This window comes from Scyliorhinus canicula, chromosome 2 (genome assembly GCF_902713615.1).
Source record: "Scyliorhinus canicula chromosome 2, sScyCan1.1, whole genome shotgun sequence".
Taxonomy (NCBI): domain Eukaryota; kingdom Metazoa; phylum Chordata; class Chondrichthyes; order Carcharhiniformes; family Scyliorhinidae; genus Scyliorhinus; species Scyliorhinus canicula.
The window spans coordinates 181,070,419-181,094,596 of NC_052147.1; the positions used below are offsets into that span (position 1 = coordinate 181,070,419).

Here is a 24,178-nt window from a genome sequence, read left to right on the forward strand (position 1 = left end):
ACATCTAATCACTTCCGTGCCTGCACAAGAAAAAGTAATACAAGCTTCAGGGAAGCTGAGTGACCATCTCTGTTCAAGCACTAGATATTTACTTCAAAACTCTTTTTACAGACTGTCAGTCTGGGTTTAGATTAGATTTCTGAGTAAATTAGAGGGGAAAGTTTTTAAATCAAGAACGTCTGCAGAAAACAGAACTACAGTGATTAAGAAAAGATTAAACTACTCCCAGACAGGCAAGCAGGTCACACCATAATCAGCAGATCATTTTAACAAAGTTTATGCTATTCTGAACATTTGGCCTGGAGATGTAGTTGAAAAAACTCTTGAAAAGGTCGCATTGTGCCAATGAAAAGCAGCTCGATTCCACTTGCATTTATGACAAGGCAATTTATAAATAGTGCAACAGGATACAAGGTTTTAGAAAGTACTGCCACTCCTCTTCTTCAGTCTTGTGACGAGTGATACAAATCACATGCTCTTTAGCCTATTAAACCTGGAGTATTCCTCTTCAAATATTTCAAAATGTATAGCACAATCTCTAGTTAATAGCCAACAGGTGCCTTATTCAAAGAAAGCCCACACGTGAACCAGAGATGCACACATTTCCAAATGGACACGGTTACGTTAGATGGAGCGGGGATGTAATTGCAACAAGGAAATCAGTATGCAGCAGCTGCACCAATTTGTTTTGACTGGCATTGGATGGGTGGCCATAGATTGTTGCATGTAGCAGTTAGACAATCTCTCTCCCTTCCCTTGAAAGAACAAACAAAAGTTGAATGTTACAAACCAGATGGGTAATATTGGATGTGTTGGTCTACTCCAAACCCTCTCCCCACTCTCCTCTCCCAACTCAAAACCCTGTATTTGTTTTTGCTTCAGAAGTGACACTTCTATTGTATCCAAAATTGAAGAGCAGAATTGTTGTGTCGATGAGCATCCTGCGTCAAGAAGTAAATTGATATTAAAAGCTATTGGAGCTGATGAGTGACACACATCACTCACATCTTTATCAAATTCAACTAGACTGGGGCAGGGAATGGGTTCATGTAGATTTGAATATTTCTCTTCAATTTAACTTCTGCTGATTAAAGCTGAAGTACAACATTCCTCTGATTTTGAACTCCTGCTGTTGCATTCAATTGTCTTCATTAATTTCAAGCACATAATACAAATTAAAACAGAAAATATATAGTGTAAGGGTCCATCCTATTTGTTTCCTGTTTATTCCCTTATTTCTCCGTTCTTTCATTTTGCTATTAACATTTTGAGCCAAGGATGATTAATGGACCTGTGACTTTAATGCAGCCTGTACGCAGCCTTTAATTCAAACAAGCAGATTCCAGAAGGCTGTGCTGTTTTAGACTGACATTGGTGATGACCAACTTTATGCACTTGGCTGGTGACCAATGAATTGGCTCCAATGTCTGTGCCCTGCTCAGTGGTGATTGGTTCTGGTTCCATTGACATATTTCTCAGTGTCAAAAGGCTGGAGTTAGTTTCACTTTGGTTCTGAAGCTTGGATGGAGGAGTTATAACTCCTCTCTCAAAGATCTGATGAATTCTCTCCAGAAATCCCATGTAAGCTCTCTCTCTCTCTCCAAAAGAGGCCACTGTGAAGCAGAGACCAGAATCTGATAACTCGCCGTAAGAAAGAGGCTGATGTGCAAGAGCAGATCAGAATTTGATAACTCTCTCCAAGAACATATACTACTGTACTGAGAAGAAGATCATTACATGCTGCATTACAGAGACATCAAACCACATTCATCTGTGAAGAGAGTGCACTGAAGGATTATTGTCTAAAGGAAGGACTCGTATCTTTTCAACTCCATCCTTATGACTTTTCCACCTCCCCCGCCCCCCTTGTGTTTGTCTGTCTTGTGTGTGTGGGTAGAGGGTGGGACACTTAAAGGCGTTTCAGGTATTAGCTCAGCATTAAGTAGTGTTTACTGTATATTTCATATTTGTTCTGGTTTCAACTAGCAAACCTGGTGACGTTAATTATTGGGCAGTCAAAGGCATTTTTCTGGTTAATTCACTTGTGTTGTGACTCCGGGGCACATGGAGCTGGAATTGAACATGCATTAGCCCAGGGTGGCGTAACAGTAGAGATAAAACCTTTTAACAATGTGGAAATATCAAGTCACATCAACTCAGTGCTTAATGGCACGGCCCATATTTCACTCAGATTTTCCTGTTGCCCTCATTTCTCCTCTGCATCCACACATTCTCCACCCCAATCTAGCATAAGCTTGCACGCTTTGAAATGTGTGCATCTCTATTCACTTCAGGATTGATCCGAAATTGGCACCTGTCTGAAAATAACTGATGGTTTTCCAATTAAGGAGCAATTTAGCGTGGCCAATTCACCTACCCTACACGTCTTTTAGGGTTATGGAACTGAGACCCACGCAGACACAGGGAGAATGTGCAAACTCCACCCCGGGGCTGGGATTGAACCCGGGTCCTCAGCGCCGTGAGGCAGCAGTGCTAACCACCATGCTGCAGCGCCAACCGTTTTTAATATCAGTTTGCTTCTCATCGAAGATACTCATTAACACAAAAACTCCTCCTCTTTAATTGTTAGCAAAAGCCTACTCTTTAGAAACTCTCCAAATCGAATAAACCCGATGTTAACATTCTATATTCCCCATGTACTTCAAACAGCAGCAGAAAGCTGTACGAGATTGCCAATGACACATGGCTGGTAATGGACTTTGCAGAGCAGTTAATAGCTGTTATCAGCAAGTGGAAAGCATACTCTGCAGATTAAATGGTGCAAAGTAAATTAGTGCCAGGAAATAGATATTGAAAGAGTGCTTCATGCATAAAATAAGCTCCTTTGGTGCGAGAATTCGTCTTCAGTACTCAAAAAAACTACTTCGAAAGAAAGACATTCTAAGCCACCAAATACTACCTAAAGGGGTGGCATTGTAGCACAGTGGTTAGCACAGTTGCTTCACTGCTCCAGGGTCCCGGGTTCAATTCCCGGCTTGGGTCACTGTCTGTGCAGAGTCTACATGTTCTCCCCGTGTCTGCCTGGGTTTCCTCCGGCTGCTCCAGTTTCCACCCACAGTCCAAAGGTCTGCAGGTTAGGTGGATTGGCCATGATAAATTGCCCTTAATGTTCAAAAAGGATAGATGGGGTTACTCGGATAGGGCGGAGGTGTGGTCTTAAGTGGAGTGCTCTTTCCAAGGGCCGGTGCAGACTCGATGGGTCGAATGGCCTCCTTTTGCACTGTATATTCTATGATTCTATGAACATGGATGAAAGTAGCAAACAGAAGTTCATGTGCCAATTACAGTCATGTGTTCCTCACTTAAAACCAATCTCATTCACCCACCACTCCACTACCTCCCCAACCCCACATACGTGGCAGGTGGCCAATATTAAAATTAGGCTTGCACTCTGGCTAAGAATGGATTACATTAAACATTACGAACAACAGAACCCTCATAAGCCTGATGGAGTATGATCATGTCTATGGAGAAAAAGTGACTTAATTGCAATCTCCTCAACTTTTATTTTATTTCTCTTCATTATGGATTTATGTTATTCTTCCAATACCAAATAAACGTCAAGTATCTCATCCTTCAATCCAGCAATCATCAATTCATAAATTCTTACAGCACAGGAGGCCATTTGGCCCCTCATGTCTGTGCTGGATCTCTGAATTAGCAATTCTCTAGTGCCACATTCCTGTCTTCTCTCCATAGCCCTACACATTCTTTCTTTTCAGATATGCATTCAATTCCCTCCTGTACGCCTTGTTTGAATCAGCCTCCGCCATACTCTCAGGCATTGCATTCTAGATCTTAACCACTCGCTGCATGAAAAGGTTTCTCCTCATGTCTCCTATGCCTTGTTTGCAGAAATCTATGCCTTCTCCTTCTCAATCCTTCACCACAGGGAACAGTTTCTGCCTATCTACTCTGTCCCGAACCACCATGATTTTATATGCCTCAATCAAATTTCCTATCAACCCTCTCTTCTCAAAGGAAACAGTCCCAACTTCTCAAATCTAAATAACTGAAAATCCTCATCCCTAGAACGGTTCTCGTGATTTTTTTCTTCCCTCTCTCCAAGGCCATTGTATCTTCCCTGAAAGTGTGGTGCTCACACAATACTCCAGTTGAGGCTGAACTAATGTTTTATACAAGTTTAACATTGCCTCCTTGCTCTTATACTCAATACCTCTTATTAATACAAACCGGAATATTCCATTTTTTTGTAATTTTTAATTTTTTTTTTCCTTTATTAACTGCCCTGGCAACCTATCCTACCACCTTCAATGAATTAGTATGCACCCAGATCCCTTTATAATTTGTATATGCAACAGTCTGTTGCTTCATTTTAGCAGTTGTCTTTGCAACTGAAGAACTCTTGTGACCTTCGGTTTCTTCGGTGATCACTCAATAACGAGCATCATTGTCCACCTAAGAAACTCTGTGTCATTGGTCCTGGATTCTGTGAGTATTTGCGTGGCTGACACACGCAATCCTAGAGCTACATCTCTGACCACACACTTGACAGGTGGTGGGACTGGTCCTTGGGCTTGAGATCACTAGTATTCCTTTCTCGTGCTCCTTTTCCAGACCTCCTCTTGCCGTTGGGTGTTCTCGACAAATTGTATCCCTTCAATCAGGAGGTTCCTCCAAGTAAATCTCTTCTGAGCAAAGGTCTCCCTAGTGTTGACGTCTATGTTGCATTTCTTGAAGTAAGCCTTCAGAGTGTCTTTGAAGTGCTTCCTTTGATCTCCTCTTGTTCATACATCTTCCTTGAGGTGGGAAAAGATTATTTTGCTTTGGCAATTGGAATTCTGGCATCCTAAACATGTGGCCAGCCCACCAGAGTTGGTTGTAGATGATCATGGCCAATATGCTGGTCCTCTTGGCTCCTGCAAAGACACTGATGTTAGTATTCCTTTCCTCCCAACAGATGGGAAAATCCATCTCAGGCAGCATTGATGGTATCTCTCCAGGGCTTTGAGTTGGTACGTAAACACAGTCCATGTTTCAGAGCCATATAGAAGAATTGAGAGGATGACTGCCTTGTACATGAGGATCTTGGTGTTAGCCATAGTCATAGTCGTTAAAGACTCACCTTTAAGCATCCAAGCGGCGCTCGTGGATTCGATACCATATTGGATCTCAGCATCAATGCCAGCCTTTATGGCTCCCCAGGTAGGGGAAATATTCCGTATTTGGGAGGGTCTCCCCATTGATCTTGATGGAGGGAGAGACCATGGGCTGGATTCTCCGCAGCCCCGCGGCAAAATCGTGTTTGGCGTGGGGGCTGAGAATCTAAGTTCCTGACCGAATCGGGTCCGGCGCCACTCCGCCGATTCTCTGGGGCCCGGAGAATCACGTGTCCACGCGGCTGGGGGGCCATTGCTAGAGGCCCTCCCAGTGATACTCCGCTCCCAACCGGTGGAGTTCCCGACAGCATGGAATTAATGTGGTATGGCTGGTCTGATGCAGCAACGTGCGGCCGATCGGGGGGCCTTGTTTGTTGGTCCTGGTCCATGGTCCGAATCCACCATGATGCTTGGCGCGCTCACTGGAGGCCGCCGCCATACATACGCATGGCGGACTCGGAACCCGAAGTGCGGGGGCTAGTATCTGCAGCCAAAGCTGCATGAAGTTCCCCGGTTCCCTGCAGGTAAGCCTTTTATTTTTTGCAGGAAACTGGGGAGTGAAACGCCAGCGTTTTAACTCCGGCGTGGGAACATAACCCTATTTTTGGAGAATCCAGCCCCATATCTTGCCATGGGGTGGGTTAGTAATGGACTCAAGTTTTGTTGAGGTTGAGGCCGAGTCCAATTCGTCAGTATGCTTCCATGAAGGTGCCAAGCATGGATTGGAGATTCCCTTCTGAGAGTGTGGATATGACGATGTCATCCACATACTGAAGTTCCACGAGCGATGTCAGTGCTGTTTTCTTCTTGGATTTCAACCAGTTGAGGTTGAAAAGTTTGCCATCCATCCTGTAGACAATGTCCACTCCATTGGGAAGCTTGTTTTTGACAGGTTAAGGCTGGTGACAATGAAGTTGGAGGAAAACATTGGGGGGACCACACATTACTCCAGTCTTGATCTCAAAGATTTCTGGCTTAGTTCCATCGGTTAGGACTTTCGCCAACACCTCATCATGTTGATGAATTTCTCAAGGCAGCCAGACATTCACAGGATCTTCCATAGCACTTCCTAATTAACAGAGTCAAAAGCCTTAGTCTGATCGATGAAGGACATGTCGAGTGTTTGATGTCTCTCCTGGCATTTCTTTTGAAGTTGCCGAGCAGTGAAAATCATGTCCGTTGTTTCATGGTTTGGTCGGAAGCCACAGGCATTCCAGATGAATTTCTTCAGAGACGGGGAGAAGGCGGCTAGTGAGGATTCGGGTGACGATCTTCCCAGCGATGGAGAGAAGGGAGACTCTTCAGTATTTCTCACAGTTCACTTTATCTCCTTTTTTGAAGATGGTGGCGATGACGGCATCCCTGAGGACGGCAGGGATTTTTTCTCCGCCCCAGATTTTCAGCAACACCTGATGGAGATGATGGGTGATTCTCCTCCAAGTTTGAAAATCTCCTTTGGAATCTCGACCACTCCTGCAGCTTTTCCATTCTTCCATGTGTTTCATGGTGGCTTCGACTTCATCTACGCTTAATGGGAGTCCAAGATCATCTTAGATGGGGAGCTGGTGGGGGTGGGATTTCCTTGAATACATTCTCATCTATGATTGCATCACAGTTTAGGAGTTCTCTCCATCGAAGGCTGATGTTTTCTCTGTCTCTCAAAAGGGCCCGTCCTTACTCCGCACTGGTTTTAAGCCTAGCGTGTTGTGTATATATATTGCTTTGGTGGTACTGATGAAACCCCGGGTGTCGTGCTCACCGGCGAGGAGTTGCAGCTCCTTAACTTTCTCAGCCCACCATTGGTTCTTGATTTCCCTCGTTCTTCTTTGTTACTCCACGTTCAGTTTATACTGTTACTGATACATTGAAGCAAACAGATCTACCTGGGTACTTATGAATTTAATCTGAAAGCCAATGAGTGAAGAATCCCAATTGTGTAATTTTCATAAACTGCTCCCGAACATAATAATGAGGTTCTCTCGGAGATATTTCCATTTTGGGCACAAGTGCAAGTGAAGAACACATTTCTCATTGGTTTTCACGTTAGAATTCCTCTGATCTATCAGAGACATTCCAGTGTAAATGGGGGTGGGGGGGTCACAAGAGTTCTTCAGCTACAGGAACAGTTAACTTTAATTCGTACTAAGTCAAAATACCACTAGCTGCATTCCTGTGAATATGAAACTCAGTCAATAAAACATCATGAGTGAGGTCAAAACTTCCTCAATGTCTTTCTCATAGTGCAAAGCAATACAGACCTAATGATTTCAGCTCATTCCCTAAATTAGCTGAATGTATACTTTTACATTCCACTACCCATACGGGTGTGGGCACTCACACATGCCTTTTGACTCCCTATTACACTCAAAATTAGCTCGCCTCCCCCATCCGCCATGACCTTCTGTTGTACTCGGAAGGAAATGCAATCCTGGGTAGGAATTTTCCAGATTATAGATTGTTTGCAAGACAATCATCCCTTGCAGCATTTCATCCCTGCAGCAGCAAGTCGGAGGAAAGGGGAAGAGGGCCAGTTTGAACTCGGAGGAATAAAAAACAAATCTTCATTGTCACAAGTAGGCTTACATTACATTACATGCAATGAAGTTACTGTGAAAAGCCCCTAGCCGCCACATTCCGGTGCTTGTTCGGGTACACAGGGAGAATTCAGAATGTCCAATTCACCTAACAAGCATGTCTTTCGGGACTTGTGGGAGGAAACCGAGTGCCCAAAGGAAACCCACACAGACACAGGGAGAAAGTGCAGACACCACACAGACAGTGTCCCAAGCCGGCAATCGAATCTGGGACCCTGGAGCTGAGAAGCAACAGGGCTACCCACTGTGCTACTCTGCCGCAATAGGCTACAGATAAATTTTGGTGGGGTGGGATGTGGGAAGGCAAGAGGAGGAGAGCATGGCAAAGAATGGCACAGATGGTTAGGGAGGGGATTGAGGCCTAAATCTTCCAACCCCGCTTGCTGCAGACATCGTCACGGGTGGGATGGAGAATTCAACAGACAAGCCAAAGGGACGTCCAGTCCCGGGCCAGGTGGGACTGGAAAATCCCACCGAGTGTGTGGATTGGTGCGGTTAGATAACTTCCAACCAGGAGAGCATTATTTGGTTAATACTGCTCTACTACACAAAGGTATAAATGAAGCTTCAGCAGCATATGGGCTGAAGCAAGAGCAGAAGTGGCTAGAAGTGAAAGTAGGTGGCTTTCGTGCTGGAGAACGTATGGGATTGTAAATTCAGTTCAGAATAAAATCAAAAATGGAGGTCGTCTACCGGCGAATGTGGCTACAGAGGGGGATGCAGATCGCAGTACAGGGGCAAAAACCACTGTTTACCTACCTTTTCATATTCTGACCTCCTTTGCACCCTCCCCTAATGCTTCACCTGTAATTACTATCTCAGCTCCAAATTCAAGAATACACTTGCCAATTCTCTCTCTCTTCCCCCTTCAAAAGCTTCCTTGAAATCCACCTTTTTCACTGTGCAGTCTGTCACCTCTCAATTCTTCTTGGATGTCCATTTATATATTTGTGACAATGTACATCACAGGAATGTGTCATTCAGCTCACTGTCCTGTGCCATTGTTTACACTCAACGCAAATCTCCCCCACCCTAAATTAATCTAAAAATATCATTACATTGCCATTATCCCAGCTGCTGTTGCTATTCGACAAGGGATTCTATGATTTTAAGTCAGATCCTGGAGTGGAATCTTGCTTGATACGTTTTAACTCTTACCTGTGTTTAACAGGTGGAGGACAGTTACTGAGCAAATTCATAGGAGAATGATGTACATTTCACAAAAAGAATGAAGCATTGATTGAACAAGAAAAATGAACTATATTACACTAGACAAAAAGATTGAAAGATTTCAACAAACTCACACTGTTCCTTTTATCTAGTAACCCTTATAGACACAAAAGCTCAGTGAAGATTTACCACTGTCACAACACTAAGGTGTCTTGCTTGGTTTAACTCAACTTCAAATAGTTTTCTTCTGGCAGAATTCTGAGCATTCAATAATGTTTTCTTCAGTTGGGATCTCTCCCTGAGACACCCAAAACTGAAATCTAAGATCACTATTGCTTTAACTTCAGAGCAATGCATAAGATCCTTTCACTTAAATTCTCATCAAGCTTTTTGCAAGATGTCTTTTCGGAGAGATCATCCTTCTGCCTCCACTTTCTGGGCCTGCACACACTAACTTATTGTGGCTCTGAGTTTCTTCTTATCCGAACCTTTTCCACAACATAAGAGCCACTACACAGCTCCTGGACCACTTCCTGAGTTCTAGTTGTTCAACCGGCTCACAACACGCTTGCTGCTTCGAAGCTTTGCTCTGACTCCTTTCTTTTTTCATCACTTAACTGGCACCTGTTTGCGTCTCCTGTCTTTGTCCCTTACCTGGGCTGTATTTTTGGGACCTCTCCCTGACCCTCTCACTTGTCCCTCTCTCTGGGACACTTCTTGGCATCTCTCCTTGTCCTTTACCCTGTCCACTATCTGGGACAGTTTTCTCCGGATGAAAAACTGACCGACTCCTAAACTGCTCGTCATTGGCATTTGAACTGAGTTGGGAAGCTTTCAACACACTCGCAGCAGGTCCCTTGTCACTGGGCAGACATCACAGTACCAGCATTGAAACATGATGCACTTTAAAATGTGGCAATGTCCATAAGGACATTCGGGCATAATGAATTGAATATTCTTCTAAACCTCCCTCCATTATGTACTTCCTAAACTCTGCTTAAAACTATCTCTGCTATTCACTTCAATTATCCTCCTGGCAGAAAGTTCCATACTCTATGCAATCTGGGAAAACAAGATTCTTGCGAATTCCTTATTGGATTTGAAGTGACTATCTTATGATCCTTACTTTTGGACTCATCTACAAGTGGATTTATCTTCTCCCTCAACCCTATCAACCTCCTGCAGATTTTAAAGACCTCTATCAGATCACCCTCAACCTTCTCTTTTCTAAAATATGTGGGAGCAGGGGGGGTGGTCAGGTTTGGGAACAGAGGTGGAGGGGCCTCCCACTATTGGTCAGTTAAGAAGCAATCCTAATTATCTGCTGTTGTCTGCAGTCCCATTCCCCGTAATGGCCAATGGAACAAACCAGCGTACCTACACAAAGTAGTCACAGAGACAAAGACAGTGTCAACAGGAGACTCCAAGCAGTCTCCTACATCACTGCCATAAAATTATGGGACAAAAGCCGCCCGCGAAAAGACTGGACGTGAGACAAACAGCCCAAATACAATCAAGTAAAATACAGGACGATTAATCACCCTGCAAATTACACAAACAACCCAAATCAGGTCAAGATGGACCCAAGGTTTCCTTGCACACCAGCACTTGGTGTCACTATGGTGGCACCAGCAGATGGATTGTGTAATGGTGAAAGAAACAGTCAGTTAACATAAAACCAAGATACTGCGGATGCTGGAATCAAAGGCTGGAAAAACTCAACAGGTCTGGCAGCATTTGTGGTGTGGAGATGCCGGTGTTGGACTGGGGTGAGAACAGTAAGAAATCTTACAATACCAGTTTGTAACGGGCGAGTGGCGATTCTCCAGCCCAGATGGGCCGAGCGGCCTTCCCAATACGTCGTGTTCACGCCGGCGCCGACCACACCTGGTTGCTGCCAGCGTGAACAGCGCACGAACGCTGCGGGAGCGGCCTGTGGGGGGAGGGGGGGGTTCGAGCACCGGAGGGGGGTGCTGAAAAGGGGTCTGGCCCGCAATCGGTGCCCACCGATCGGCGGGCCGGCCTCTCTGAGAGATGCACTCCTTTCCTCCACCGCCCCACAAGACCACTCCGACATTTCTTGCGGGGCGCCCGTGGGGAGGACGGCAACCGCGCATGCGCGGGTGACGTCATTTTCACAGCACCGGCCGTGTAATTTACGCGGCCCAACTTTTACGCGGCGCCAAGGCTCAGCGCGCGTAAATGACGCGGCGCTGCTACTAGCCCCCCGGGGGTGGGAGAATAGGGGGCAAGGAGCGGCCTCCGACGCCAGAGTGAAACACTCCAGTTTTCACTCCGCCGTCGGCACTTAGTCTCCCGTTGGGAGAATCCCGCCCAATGTTTCGAGGCCGCATGGCTCTTCAGAATTGAAGAGAGGTAGATTTGATAGGTTTTATACTGTTGGAAATACAGGGTGAGAGAGTCAGATGGAGCAAATAGGTAAGGTCAGGGATAGGTTCAAGTGCAAGGGAGATCAAATGACAAAGATATTATGGAACAAAATGCAAATAGAGTGGTAATCATGGTTGTCAAGGAACAAAGCATTCTTCCAGAGAAGGTGTTAATAGCAGAATAAGAGTCAGTGTTGTCTGAAAGCAAAGCATGAAAAGCAGCCACAGACTGACACAGCTGGTAAAATTATACTAAATTCATGATGTGACATTTTTGAACTCAATGTTGAGTTTAAATGAAAAATGAGGTGCTGATTGTCAAGCTTACATTTGGACTTCACTAGAACATTGCAGCAATCTAAGGAGAGAAAAATGAGCGTGAGAGCAATGTGCTGAATTGAAATGGCAAGTGACCGGAAGGTCAGTTCCATGCTTGCGGACTGAATGGGTCTAAAAAGCAAATTACTGTGAATGCTGGAATGAAAACAAAAGAGAAAATGCTGTAAAATCTCAGCAGGTCTGGCGGTATCTGTAAGGAGAGAAAAGAGCTAACGTTTCGAGTCCAGATGACCCTCTGTCATAGCTAAAAGGTGCTTTGATAAAGGATCATCTGAACTCGAAATGTAGCTCTTTTCTCTCCTTACAGATGCTGCCAGACCTGCTGAGATTTTACAGCATTTTCTCTTTTGACTGAATGGGTCTGTTCTGCAAAGCAGTCACCTGGTCTGCTTTTGGTCTCTTCACTGTAGAGACAACATTGTGAGCGGTAAATACAACAGACCCAATCAAAAGAAGTATACGTAAATGGCTGCTTCACCTGGAAGGAGTGATTTGGACGATGAGGACGGTGACATTGACTTTTTTTTTTCTTTATACACAACTGAAACACATTTTCTACGACATTTCGTAACACAAAAATCAAATTAATTTCTTTCAAACTTGTAATAAGTGTACCATAAATGATGAAAAATATCACAATGATATTTTCTCTGTCGTAGAGCAGGACAAATAAACTCAATAAATGCCGGGTTCTTTTTGGCACAGAGCAAAAAGTTACTACTTTCAGTGTGCCAACACACTAATCATGATGCTCAATTTTTGTTGAGCTGAATAATATTACCAGACAGGAAACTGTGTGAACCCGTCTGGGGGTTGACAATTAGATCATTCCACGGCAGCCTTTTGTCGAGAAGCAAATGAGCTGAGATGACGATGTTTGTTTCCACCATTTCCTGCACAACGCAGGAAGTTCCCTTGTAACTGATTCTAAATTTGAGTAAGAGATTTAATGTATGTATTCAAGCATGCAAATTTTATTAGTCCCAGAATATTAGCTTTGTGCAGGGGTTCCTGTTTGTAGTAAAAGTACATGTGTCAATCTCCAAGTTCAGGCACAATAGGGCGAGGAAAATTACTTGCATCCGGGTTACCAATTTCCATTTGTCAAGTGCTCAGCAATGCAAAATTCAGATGTTTCCATTTGAATTTCTTTGCTGACTTCCTTCTGCATATTTATAGGCCTTTGAGCCATTATTTCAATAGTCAGATCTCTTTCAACCACCCTGTACCTTGGGTAACCATGCACTTTGTCTCAGCAAAGGATCCTAACAGAGAAAACATAAAAGGATCTGAATACACAAGAACTTGCGTGGCCCAAAGAGTGGTAAGAATGTGGCGCTCACTATCACAAGTACTTCCTTCACTGGCACTGGGGCAAAATCTTGGAACTCCCTCCTTAAAGAGCAATGTGGGTGTACCTTACACCACATGGGCTGCAGCTGTCCAAGAAGGCAACTCTCCACCACCTTCTTGATGGCGATTAGGGATGGGCCGTAAATGTAGGCCAAGGTAGTGATACCCACATCCCATTAATGAATTTTTCAAAACGTAGTTGAGGTGAATGGCGTAGATACATTTGAGGAGAAGAGAGACAAACACAAGTCGGAGGAGCAAATGGATGGATATACTGATGGGGTCAGAAGAAGAGGGATGGGAGGAGGCTTGTGTGAATCGTAAATGTTAGCATTTGTTCCAAATTCTATGTGATTCTATGTAAATGGTTCTCTTTGATTCAGGTAGAAATCCTTCCGAAGAAGATTAGAATTAGAATTAGAATTAGAAACCCTACAGTGCAGAAGGAGGCCATTCGGCCTTTAAGTCTGCACCGACCCTCTGAAAGAGCACCCTACCTAGGCCCATTCCCCCACCCTATCCCCATAACCCCAACTAACCTGCACATCTTTGAACACTAAGATGGAATTTAGCATGGCCAATCCACCTAACCTGCATATCTTTGGACTGTGGGAGGAAACCAGAGCACCAGGAGGAAACCCGCAGGGAGAATGAACAAACTCCACACTGTCACCCAATGCAGCAATTGAACCCAGATCCCTGGTGCTGTGAGGCAGCAGTGTTGACCACTGTGCCATCCGAAGGTAAAAGAATATGAATTTATGGTTGGCCTCGCAATGTTCCCAGGAACAATTACGCATCCATAAATTAACTTAAAATATATTCACCACAAGTAGCCTTTTTATTTCACTCACTTTTGAGTGTTTTTTAGCTGCCCCTAAAGGATTAATTCTAAGTGGCCAATGAGGAGCATGAATTTGAAATTTAGCCAAAGCTGCTAATTCAATGCTGCTAACAACTTTGCATTTTTCGTTCTATTTGGGTTGCTACTGAAAATTATTAAACTCTGACCAGAATACAAGAATATCACAAGATGCTACTAATAATCTGAAGGTTATTGCCATAATCTGTTAGGTTACAAAGCTTCTGGTATAAAAATTAATATCCTAGGAGCCACCCTTTGGACTCCAATTCTTAGGAATCATCTATTCTCCCGGAATTGTACAAATGTTTCATCAACAGTCAGTCTCTTGTCATCTGGAGATGATATCCAGCTGGCTTTCTATTAACCCGAACATTTCTTATGTTTGTGGTTTTTTTAAACAAAAAAAGTACACTTCCTTCCAGCGCCATAGCCTTTCTTTTCGTTCAATAAACTTGGGCAAGCGCTGAACATTTAACAATTAGACAAGAAAAGGATTCTTACATAAGGAAAAAAAAAACTTTGCAATAATGAACATCTGGTAATAAAGTTCCCTCAAATTCTCACAAACTCTATTCTAAAAGTTGATGCAAATTGAGAAGCACTTGAATTCCAGCTGGGCGCCTGAGCTAAAAATAAAACACTTCCCATCAACCCATTCCTTTCTACATCGGCAGTAAGAATTCAGCTGCAAAGAAAATCTATCGCACAACTTGTTTGAGGAAAAACCAACTAACTTGGTGACTCAGCTAGTTAAGACAGTGAGGTGGTAAACCACAAAAGAACAGGATCGCTCCAGATGTGGACCAGATCTCTACTATGTTACCTAATCTCAGGCGGGACAGCAATAGACTATGATTATATTAAATCTCAGTGTCCTTGGCTTGGGTGAAATGGAACAGGCTTCCCATCCTCGGCACTGATTCATCGAATCATAGAATTTACAGTACAGAAGGAGGCCATTCAACCCATCGCGTTTGCATCAGCCCTTGGAAAGAGCACCCTACTTAAACCTACACCTCCATTCTATCTCCGTAACCCAGTAACCCCACCTAAGCTTTTTGGACACTTAAGGACAATTTGGCATGGCCATTCCACCTAACCTGCACATCATTGGACTTGTGGGAGGGAACAGGAACACCCGGAGGAACCCCGCGCAGACACGGGGAGAACATGCAGACTCCGCACAGTCAGTTACCCAAGCCGGGAATTGAACCCAGGTCCCTGGCGCTGTGACGCAACAGTGCTAACCCTGTGCTACTGTGCCGCCCTTATTCATGCTGGAGGTGCTAACACTTGGAACACGGTCAGATCTGGCTTGGTTGTGCTGGCACCCATAGCTGAAGAGCTTGCTGGCATCCACCCATCAAGGTCCACTTTTGAATAATGGGCACGAGGACAAAATAATACCAGAGGGCACCCATCAGCAACTTGAATTTATAGAACACCTTTAACATGGCTTCAGGCACTTCACAGGAGCATGATCATTATCCTTCTTGGACAGTCCCTGGGATCGAGGATGACCTGTTTGATGAGTTCCGAGATGGCTGGTAAGTCCAACACGCAATCTGCGGAGTCTTTCACGCACAGGACCCGATGGATGGGTTCATGGGAGGTTTGTGCATTCTCTCCAACCAAACGAAACAGACACAATGGGAGACATCACGACTGGTGACCAAAGCATAGACCAGGAGGTAGCTTTTAAAGAACATCTTCAATGGAGAGAGGGAGGGGAGATGGAAAACGGAATGAGGGAATGCGAGAGGAAAATTGAAAATTTACCTCTTTGGAACACAGAACTGAACCTTGTCAACATGCCCACTATAACCAATGTTTATAATTTCCAAGACCACTATTTGTGATTTTCATGGGAAAAATTGATGGAATTCGGAATATGATCCCCAAAACTCTGGTTTAAAAAAGTCCAGAATCTCATGGAATAAAAATGCAATTCGACTTACTTAAGCACTGTAAATCAGTGACCTTGACTAATCTACCTTAATGACAGGATAGCATTTGAGAAGTTATGTGCTCAGTGCATGGAACTTTAATGAAAATGCATACAAAAACCTTTTGATCAGCTAATTTCTATATTATGTACGTTGTGCTGACATAGAAATAACTTTAAGCTAAATCCCTTTCTAGCTTTCTGAAGCATTCAAGAGTATCCTGTAGTTCTATATTAACAATTTATACTTAGTAAAACATCCAAGGGACTTCACCAAAAGATTACCAAGCAAAATTTTACACTGAGCCGCAAAAAGATATTACAGCTTTGACAAAGGCTCATCTGGACTCAAAGTGTCAGCTCTTTTCTCTCCCTACAGATGCTGCCAGACCTGCTGAGATTTTCCGGCACTTTGTCCTTTGGTTTCAGATTCCAGCATCCACAGTAATTTGCTTTTATCAGAGCTTCAGCTTGATTGAACAGATAGGCTTTTAGAAACCATCAAAAAAGGAGAAAAGAGTAGTAAAGAGGCAGAAAGCTTTCGGGAGGAATTTGAAAGCTTGGAGTCAAGGCAATTGGCGGCACAGCTATCAATAATGGGGAGTTTAAGAAATATATATTTTATTGCAAACATGTATCAAAACAGGTTACAGCAAAAAAACGCCCCGGGAATCAATCTTCCCAACAATCAACTGTTCAGTCTGCACAGATTTTTCCCCCTTTTTTTCATAGGATTTCCAGTGCAGAAGGAGACCATTTGGCCTATCAAGTCTGCATCGGTTCTTGGAAAAAGCACCCCTTCTAAGCCCACACCTCCACCCCATCCCCATAACCCCACGTAACCATTTTTGGACACCAAGGGCAATTTAGCATAGCCAATCCACCTAATCCTGCACATCTTTGGACTGTGGGAGGAAACCGGAGCACCTGGAGGAAACCCACGCAGACACGGAGATAATGTGCAGACTCCGCACAGACAGCGACCCAAGCTGGGAATCGAACATAGGACCCTGGCGCTGTGAAGCCATAGTGCTAACTACTATGCTACCGTGACCACTTCTCCCCTCACACCCCTGCAATGAACAGCCCCTCAAACACGGTTATAAACATCCCCCATCTTTTCTCAAACCCCCCCCTGAAGAGCCAATTAACTCATACTTTATCTTCTCTAACCATAGGAAGTCATATAGGTCACCCAACCAAACAGTAACCCCCGGGGGCGATGCCGACCGCCACTCCAGCAAAATTCGCCATGCAATCAGAGAGGTGAAGACCATGACATTGGCCTTCCTCCTCCCCATAAGCTCCAGCATCTCTCAAATCCCAAATATTGTTCACCTCCTCCTCCACTATCCTGGCTAGGACCACAAACACTCCCGCCTAGAAACTTCACAATTTTTCACAACCCCAAAACATGTGCGCGTGATGCGCTGGCCCCCGCCCACACCTCTCACACTCATCTGCTACCCCCTGAAAGAACCCACTCATTATCTCCTGTGTCATATGCACCCTGTGCACCACCTTAAACTGTATCAGGCTCATCCTTGCACAAGATGTCCCGTTTACCCTACACAGTGCCTCACTCCATACTCCCCAATTGAATAATAGGGAGTTATTAAAATTGGGGCTCTCAAGAGACCAGAATTGGTAGAGCACAGATAGCTCAGAAGGTTGTAGGTCGAGAGGGGATTACAGTGATGTCCAAGGCCATGGAGGGAGCTTCAGATTGCCCGTCATTGTAATTCTACACCTTGTTCTCAACCTGACCTGACCATCGTCGACCTACTGCTGTATTCCAATGAAGTTCAACATAAGCTTGAGGAACAGCGCCTCATCTTCCAATTATTAGGCACTTTACAGCCTTCCTGTCTCACTGCTAAACAGTTCAGACCGCAATCTCTGCTCCTATTTTGTTTGCTTTTCTTTTGCGCGTTCAGTTTTACTCCTGCTTTTTCCTTATATTCGCTTTTGAACGGCAGCTGTTCAGCACTCTGCCATTCACACCTCGTCGCGACACATCTTTTGTTTCTTTACTTGTCACATTAACCCGGCATTTGACTCTGTGCCACCAACCTCATTGTCATGCAGGACCTGGGGATGCATGTGCATCGATCTTTGAAGGTAGCAGACCATATTGAGCAAAGCATATGGGATCTTGGACTTCATATATAGAGGTGTTGAGTACAAAGGCAGGGAAGTTATGCTGAACCTATATAAAGCTCTGGTTAGGCCATAACTTGAGTAATGTGCCCAGTTCTGGTCACTACACTGTAGGAAAATGTGAGGGAACTCATGAGGATGCAGAGGAGAGTCACCAGAATGGCTCTGGGGACAGGGACTTTCGTTGCAAGGAATTTTGGAAAGTTTGGGGCTGAGAGCAAAGCAGATTGAGGGGATATTGGATAGAGATGTACAAGTTTTTATAGATTTAGATAAGGTACACAAAGGGCAGCACGTGGCACAGTGGTTAGCACTGCTGCCTCATGGTGCCAAGGACCTGGGTCACTGTCCACGTGGAGTTTGCACATTCTCTCCATGTCTGCCTGGGTCTAATCTCCACAACCCAAAGATGTGCATGGTAGGCGGATTGGCCATGCTAAATTTCTCCATTATTGGAAAAAAATGAATTGGGTACTTTAAATTATTTAAAAAAGAAAGATAAGGTAGACAAGGAAAGAAACTCTTCTCATTAGCTGATAGCACAAGGACTACAGATTTAATGGGCGCGATTCTCCGCCCCCCACGCCGGGTGGGAGAATAGCGGGAGGGCCTCCCGACATTTTCACGCCCTCCCGCTATTCTCCCCCCCCCCCCACGTCCGAACCACACCACGAATCGCCACTCGCCGTTTTTTACGGCGAGCGGCGATTCTCCGAGGCCGATGGGCCGAGCGGCTGGGCCTTCACGCCCGTTTCAACACGGCAGCAAACACACCTGCTTGCTGCCGTCGTGAAACGGGCGCCAGATGCCCGTTTGGGGCATCTAGAGGCCCGATTGGCACAGGAGCACCACGACTGTGCTCGGGAGGGGACAGGCCCGCGATCGGTGCACACCGATCGTCGGGCCAGCGTCCAAAACAGACGCACTCTTTCCCCTCCGCCGCCCGGCAAGATCAAGCCGCCATGTCTTGCCGGGCGGCAGAGGAGAAAGACACCAATGCCGGGGTGGCGTTGTCCAACCTGCGCATGGGCGGCTGACGTCATCGGCCGCATCAGCCGCCGTGACGCTTGACGTGCGGCCTTGACGACCGACGGCCTGCTCCACGGCAGCCTTTACGATTCAATCACGCCCAATATCTTGGGAAAGAGATGGCTAGGAGACATGAGAAAAAACGTTTGTATGTAGCATGTGGCAATGGCCTGGAGCCTGTTCTGCATGAAAATAGAGTGACCAACATGCCCTTATTTTATGGGATCATCCCTGTATTCAAGTACATTGTCCCAGAATGTCGTTTGTCCCATAACTCAGACCTTTAAATGTCATGCATGTGCGGCACCTATCATTCCCCTCCCTGTTTGCTTGCTCCAATAGCTATGGCAGCACTAAAGCCCCGATCCTCCTCCTGCTCGCAAAGTTCTGGGGGAGCCCCCATTCCTTGGGCCCTCCTTGCAGGCTCTCCCTTAATTTCCTCCAATGGACCTGGTCATCCTGCACCAGGGTGTTGGAAGCAGAAACAATCAACGATTTCAAAAGAATATCGACTCTTTTGCACACACTACGCCCAGACCCCAGCCCCCACCCCTCCACACACTAACCTGCCCACCCCCACACACTAACCCCCCCAACACACACTACCCCCACTCCCCAAGACACACACCCAAATACCATCACCCCCCCATCACACACTTCCACGCGCACACACACACACAACCTCCCCATTCACACACAGGCACAAACCCCCTCCACACACACATCCCCCTCCACACTCACGCACAACCCCCCCTCCACACACACACACGCACGCACGCGCACAACCCCCATCCACACAAACCCCCCCACACAGACACACAACCCTCCCTGTACACACACAACCCCCATCCACACACACACAACCCCCATCCAAACACACACAACCCCCCCTCCACACAAACCCCCCCACAACACAAACCCCCCCACACAAACACAACCTCCCCCCATCCAGGCACACCCAACCACATTCCACACACACAAAACCACCCCCTCCACACACACAACCCCGCCCCATCCACGCACACATGCAAACACACACAACGCCCCCCATCCATGCACACTCGTGCCCACACACACACAACCCCCCTCACACACATACAATCACAACACCCCCCGCCCCACATACACAAACAACCACCCCCTCCACAGACACACAATCACAACCCCCCCTTCCCCACACACACATGCACACACAACCCCCCACACACAATCACAACCCCCCACACACAATCACAACCCCCCCGCCCCACACACAAACAATCACAACCCCCCCGCCCCACACACACACACACAATCACAACCCCCCCGCCCCACACACACACACAATCACAACCTCCGTGCCCCACATACACAATCACAACCCCCCGCGCCCCACACACACACAATCACAAACCCCCTCCCCCCACACACACACACACACACACACAATCACAACCCCCCCCGCCCCACACCCCCACACACACACACAATCACAACCCCCCCCGCCCCACACACACAACCACCCCCTCCACACACACACAACCACCCCCTCCACACACACACAACCACCCCTCCACACACACACACAACCACCCCCTCCACACACACAATCACAACTCTCTCCACACACACAGCCACCCCTCCACACACACAATAACAACCCACTCCACACACAACCACCCCCTCCACACACACAACCACCCCCTCCACAAACACACAAACCCCTCATCCCCCCACCCCCCCATCCACACACAATCTTGCTTAAAGTTTCAAACTTTTCCCAGTTCCGAAGAAAGACCATTGATGTATTTTTTCAAATTTAGAGTATGCAGTTAATTTTTTCCAATTAAGGAACAATTTAGCGTGGCCAATCCACCTACCCTGCACATCTTTGCGTTGAGGGGACGAAACCCACGCAGATTAGGGGAGAATGTGCAAACTCCACAAGGACAGTGACCCAGAGCTGGGATCGACCGTGGGACCTCGGCGCCGTGAGGCAGTATGCTAACCACGACGCCCCCGTGCTGCCCCGAAAAACCATTGATTGACCTTTTTTCTCTTTCCCTCTCCACACATGCTGCCTGACCTGCTGAATATTTTTGGCATTTTCTGTTTTTACTTCAAATAAACCACCGTGTTTCAACCCTCAACATGTTTTTAACATTTAAATGGGTGCACAGAACCTTTATGAAAAACACTCAAAAAGTAATTTTTATTCCATGGTGCACCCCTATTCCCTGCTAACGCCTCAAAAAAAAACTTATCAGTGATCTCAGCCATTCTGCCATCCGGAGACACTAAGTAGATGACAAGCACCAGTCTTTGAAAGGGTTTGGGGAGAGGAATTTAAAAATAAAATCATGTCACTGCCACAACCTCAAAGAGAAGCAACCTTGACTGATCCCTCCCCAGCCCAGCCTTGGTTCCTGGCTGGGTGGGGCTCAAGTAAAATGTTTAAACGCCCAAAAATAAATATTTACACAGCATGCACTTAATTATGGAGAGTCTTGATTCAGATTTTGCACCGAGCACCAGCCATAAGTTTCTACCAAATCTTTATGTCCTATCAACAGCAATATGAGGCAGAATGATACATGGGGGTTGTGGGGAAGGGGTGGGGGTTGTGGGGAAGGGGTGGGGCATGGATTTTGTGAATGGCTCAAAGCGTTTTGCTCAGGGTGATTATTCTCCACACAAATCTCTTGCCATCTTACGTCATCAAACCTTATCATATCCTTCTATTCTCACTCAGGTACCTGGCTATCTTCCCTTCAAAAGCATTTTTGTGTTCACCTCAGCTGTTTCATGTAGTAGCAGGTGTCATATTATAAAAAGATTTTGAGGATAAACATAGGGGGCGATATACCCAAATGGGACAGAGTCCCGTAGCATGTGAAATTAGCCGGGCTTTTCCCAACACTATCCAACACCCATCCTGGCAGATCAGGAGCCTCTGCGAGAAACTTCCCGACAAGGTCGCACTTAGCCTCGTTTTCTGCACAGCGGAGTGCCGCTTTCCAGAATTCAGAGCAGCAAAAGATTGGGACACCATTTTTATTGAGGGTCCCAATCTCTCGTGTCCCAACATGACCCCGAACCCCCCCCCCCCCCCCCCAAAGCCACAACTCACTACAAGGAGGTCCCTGAACCCGTCACACCCCAGACCAATCACCACCGTGCAAAAAATGCCAGCTTGGCAGTGCTATACCAGTGCCACCTAGACACCTTTGCAGTGTCAGGCTGTCATCCATGGGGCACTGCCAGAGTGCCCAGGTGGCACCAGCAATGCCAGGGTACCACCCTGCCTAGAGGGCATACACCCAAGGGCCTCCAATCCCCTGGCATACTCCCACGAGTGCTGTTCCATCTAGTCCCCATTTGTGGAGATCAGTACTGGTCAACGCTCTCCAAAGGTCTCCAAGGCAAGGGAGTTAGTTCCCACCACTTGGTTACATCTCAGGAACTCATCTTAGAGTGAGACTAGCTGTCTCACTCTAATATACAGACTTGCCAGAAAGTGATCCCACCTACAATGGGCGGGATTCACATTGGGGTGTCTCGCTAGATCGCATTAGATCTCACAAGGCCTGGCGAGCCGAGTAGATCCCGTAAGTGGGATCTCCTGGCATCTACCGGCCACATTGTGCATGCAGCTTTTCAGGTCCAACGTAATTGGTAGATCCCGCCCATATTCCCTGTATACTGATTGGCTTTATTAATGGCTATCTTATATTTGGATCCCCAATTGTGGTCTCCCCCATTAGTGCAAACTTTAAAGTGATAAATCTATCCTCCTAAACCTATTAATTGTTTAAAACACCTACACTTTTTTTGATAAATGTTTTTTATTGGGTTTTTGAACAAAGTATATTTACCGTTATGTACACAGAATAAGATATATATATATATATATATATATAGATAGAAGAGAAGGGCACACACATACCAAAAAATAAATAATAAAAAAGAAATTAAAAATAAAATAAAGTAACTGGTAAGGTATTATGCACCAGCTCAACAGCAGCAACTCTGAGCAATTGGCAATATTACTTATAACACATAAGTAGGCATCTGTTTGTGTGTGTGTGGGGGGTGGGGGCGGAACTGGAGAGGTAGATATCCATTTGGGTTCCAGAGAAACAATTACAGAGGGTAATACGCAAATGGGTCTGGTGTTGGTGTTGTCACTTGCTTCTCTCAAAAGGATTTTGATGCCGTTGTCGTCTCTAAAACACCTACACTGGGTTAACACAAAGTCACAGCTGATGGGACTGAACAATGCCACCAATCAAAATCAATTTATGGGCTGCTGCCATTTGTCTCAGTAAACCAACTCTGCCAAAACTTTGTAGTATTTAACAAGATAAAATGCATTGATACCTGTTTTTCCGGCGCCACTTTCTCCAGTGATAAGTATGCATTGATCCTTGTCCTGGTCGCGTAGAGATCTGTAAGCTTCATCTGCTAAAGCGTAGCTGTGGAAATAATACATTTGTTGTAAAAATTGAAATCTTTAAAAATGCTTCAAACTTTTTGGCAGACGCGAGGGAAAAATGGCAAGTCCTGTTCCGCAGTGAGCAACCTCAATCAACAAAAACTTGAATAGATATAACGCCCTTAATAGAGTAGAGCAGGCATTGTCAAACTCGGGCGCACGACCCGCGGGTGGGTCGCGGGCGGGTGTTGGGAGGGTCGTGGAGCCATCCGTCGCGGCGCTCCCGATCGTGCAAATCTGCGCGCAACACAGCCGGCTGTAATAACGGCGGCTGCAAACAGTCTTCAAAATGGCAGATCATCGGCATGCATGCGCAGTGCGACCACTTTTTTTTCAAACAGTCGCAGCTTTTTGTTTTACACGTTTGGGGGGGGGGGGGGGGTTTATTTATTTTATTCATTTTATTTAATTTTTTTCATTTATTTTATTCATTTTATTTATTTTTTAACAAGGTCGGGGGGGGTTTTATTTGATAAAGTTTTACAGGAAAAAAATGCAGAACTTTAGTCAGATGGAGTCTCCATACTTTCCGACTCCGGAAGCTTCACCGTCATCCAACAGTTCGTGTACTAGGGCCAAAGGAACCCAAAACCATTTGCTCCTTTTTAGGCCACAGCAACCAAGGTAAGAGAAAATGGTGAGTTGCGCAGGTTGGTCGGCGCGGGCCGCGAAGGCCAGCCGGCGCGGGTCGCCACGGTCGGCCGGCGCGGGTCGCCAC

The 24,178-nt window shown here is 45.8% G+C and overlaps 1 protein-coding gene across 4 annotated transcripts in view; it reads right to left on the reverse strand.

Annotated features, from left to right (window-relative positions):
• The window catches only part of myo1b (myosin IB), a 336,645-nt gene that overhangs the window by 207,248 nt on the left and 105,219 nt on the right, over positions 1-24,178 (reverse strand). For all 4 annotated transcript variants that reach the window (XM_038789125.1, XM_038789124.1, XM_038789122.1 and 1 more), the window contains exon 4: positions 23,346-23,440. In XM_038789125.1, coding sequence (XP_038645053.1) covers positions 23,346-23,440 — 95 coding nt within the window. The remainder of the gene's footprint in view (positions 1-23,345; positions 23,441-24,178) is intronic.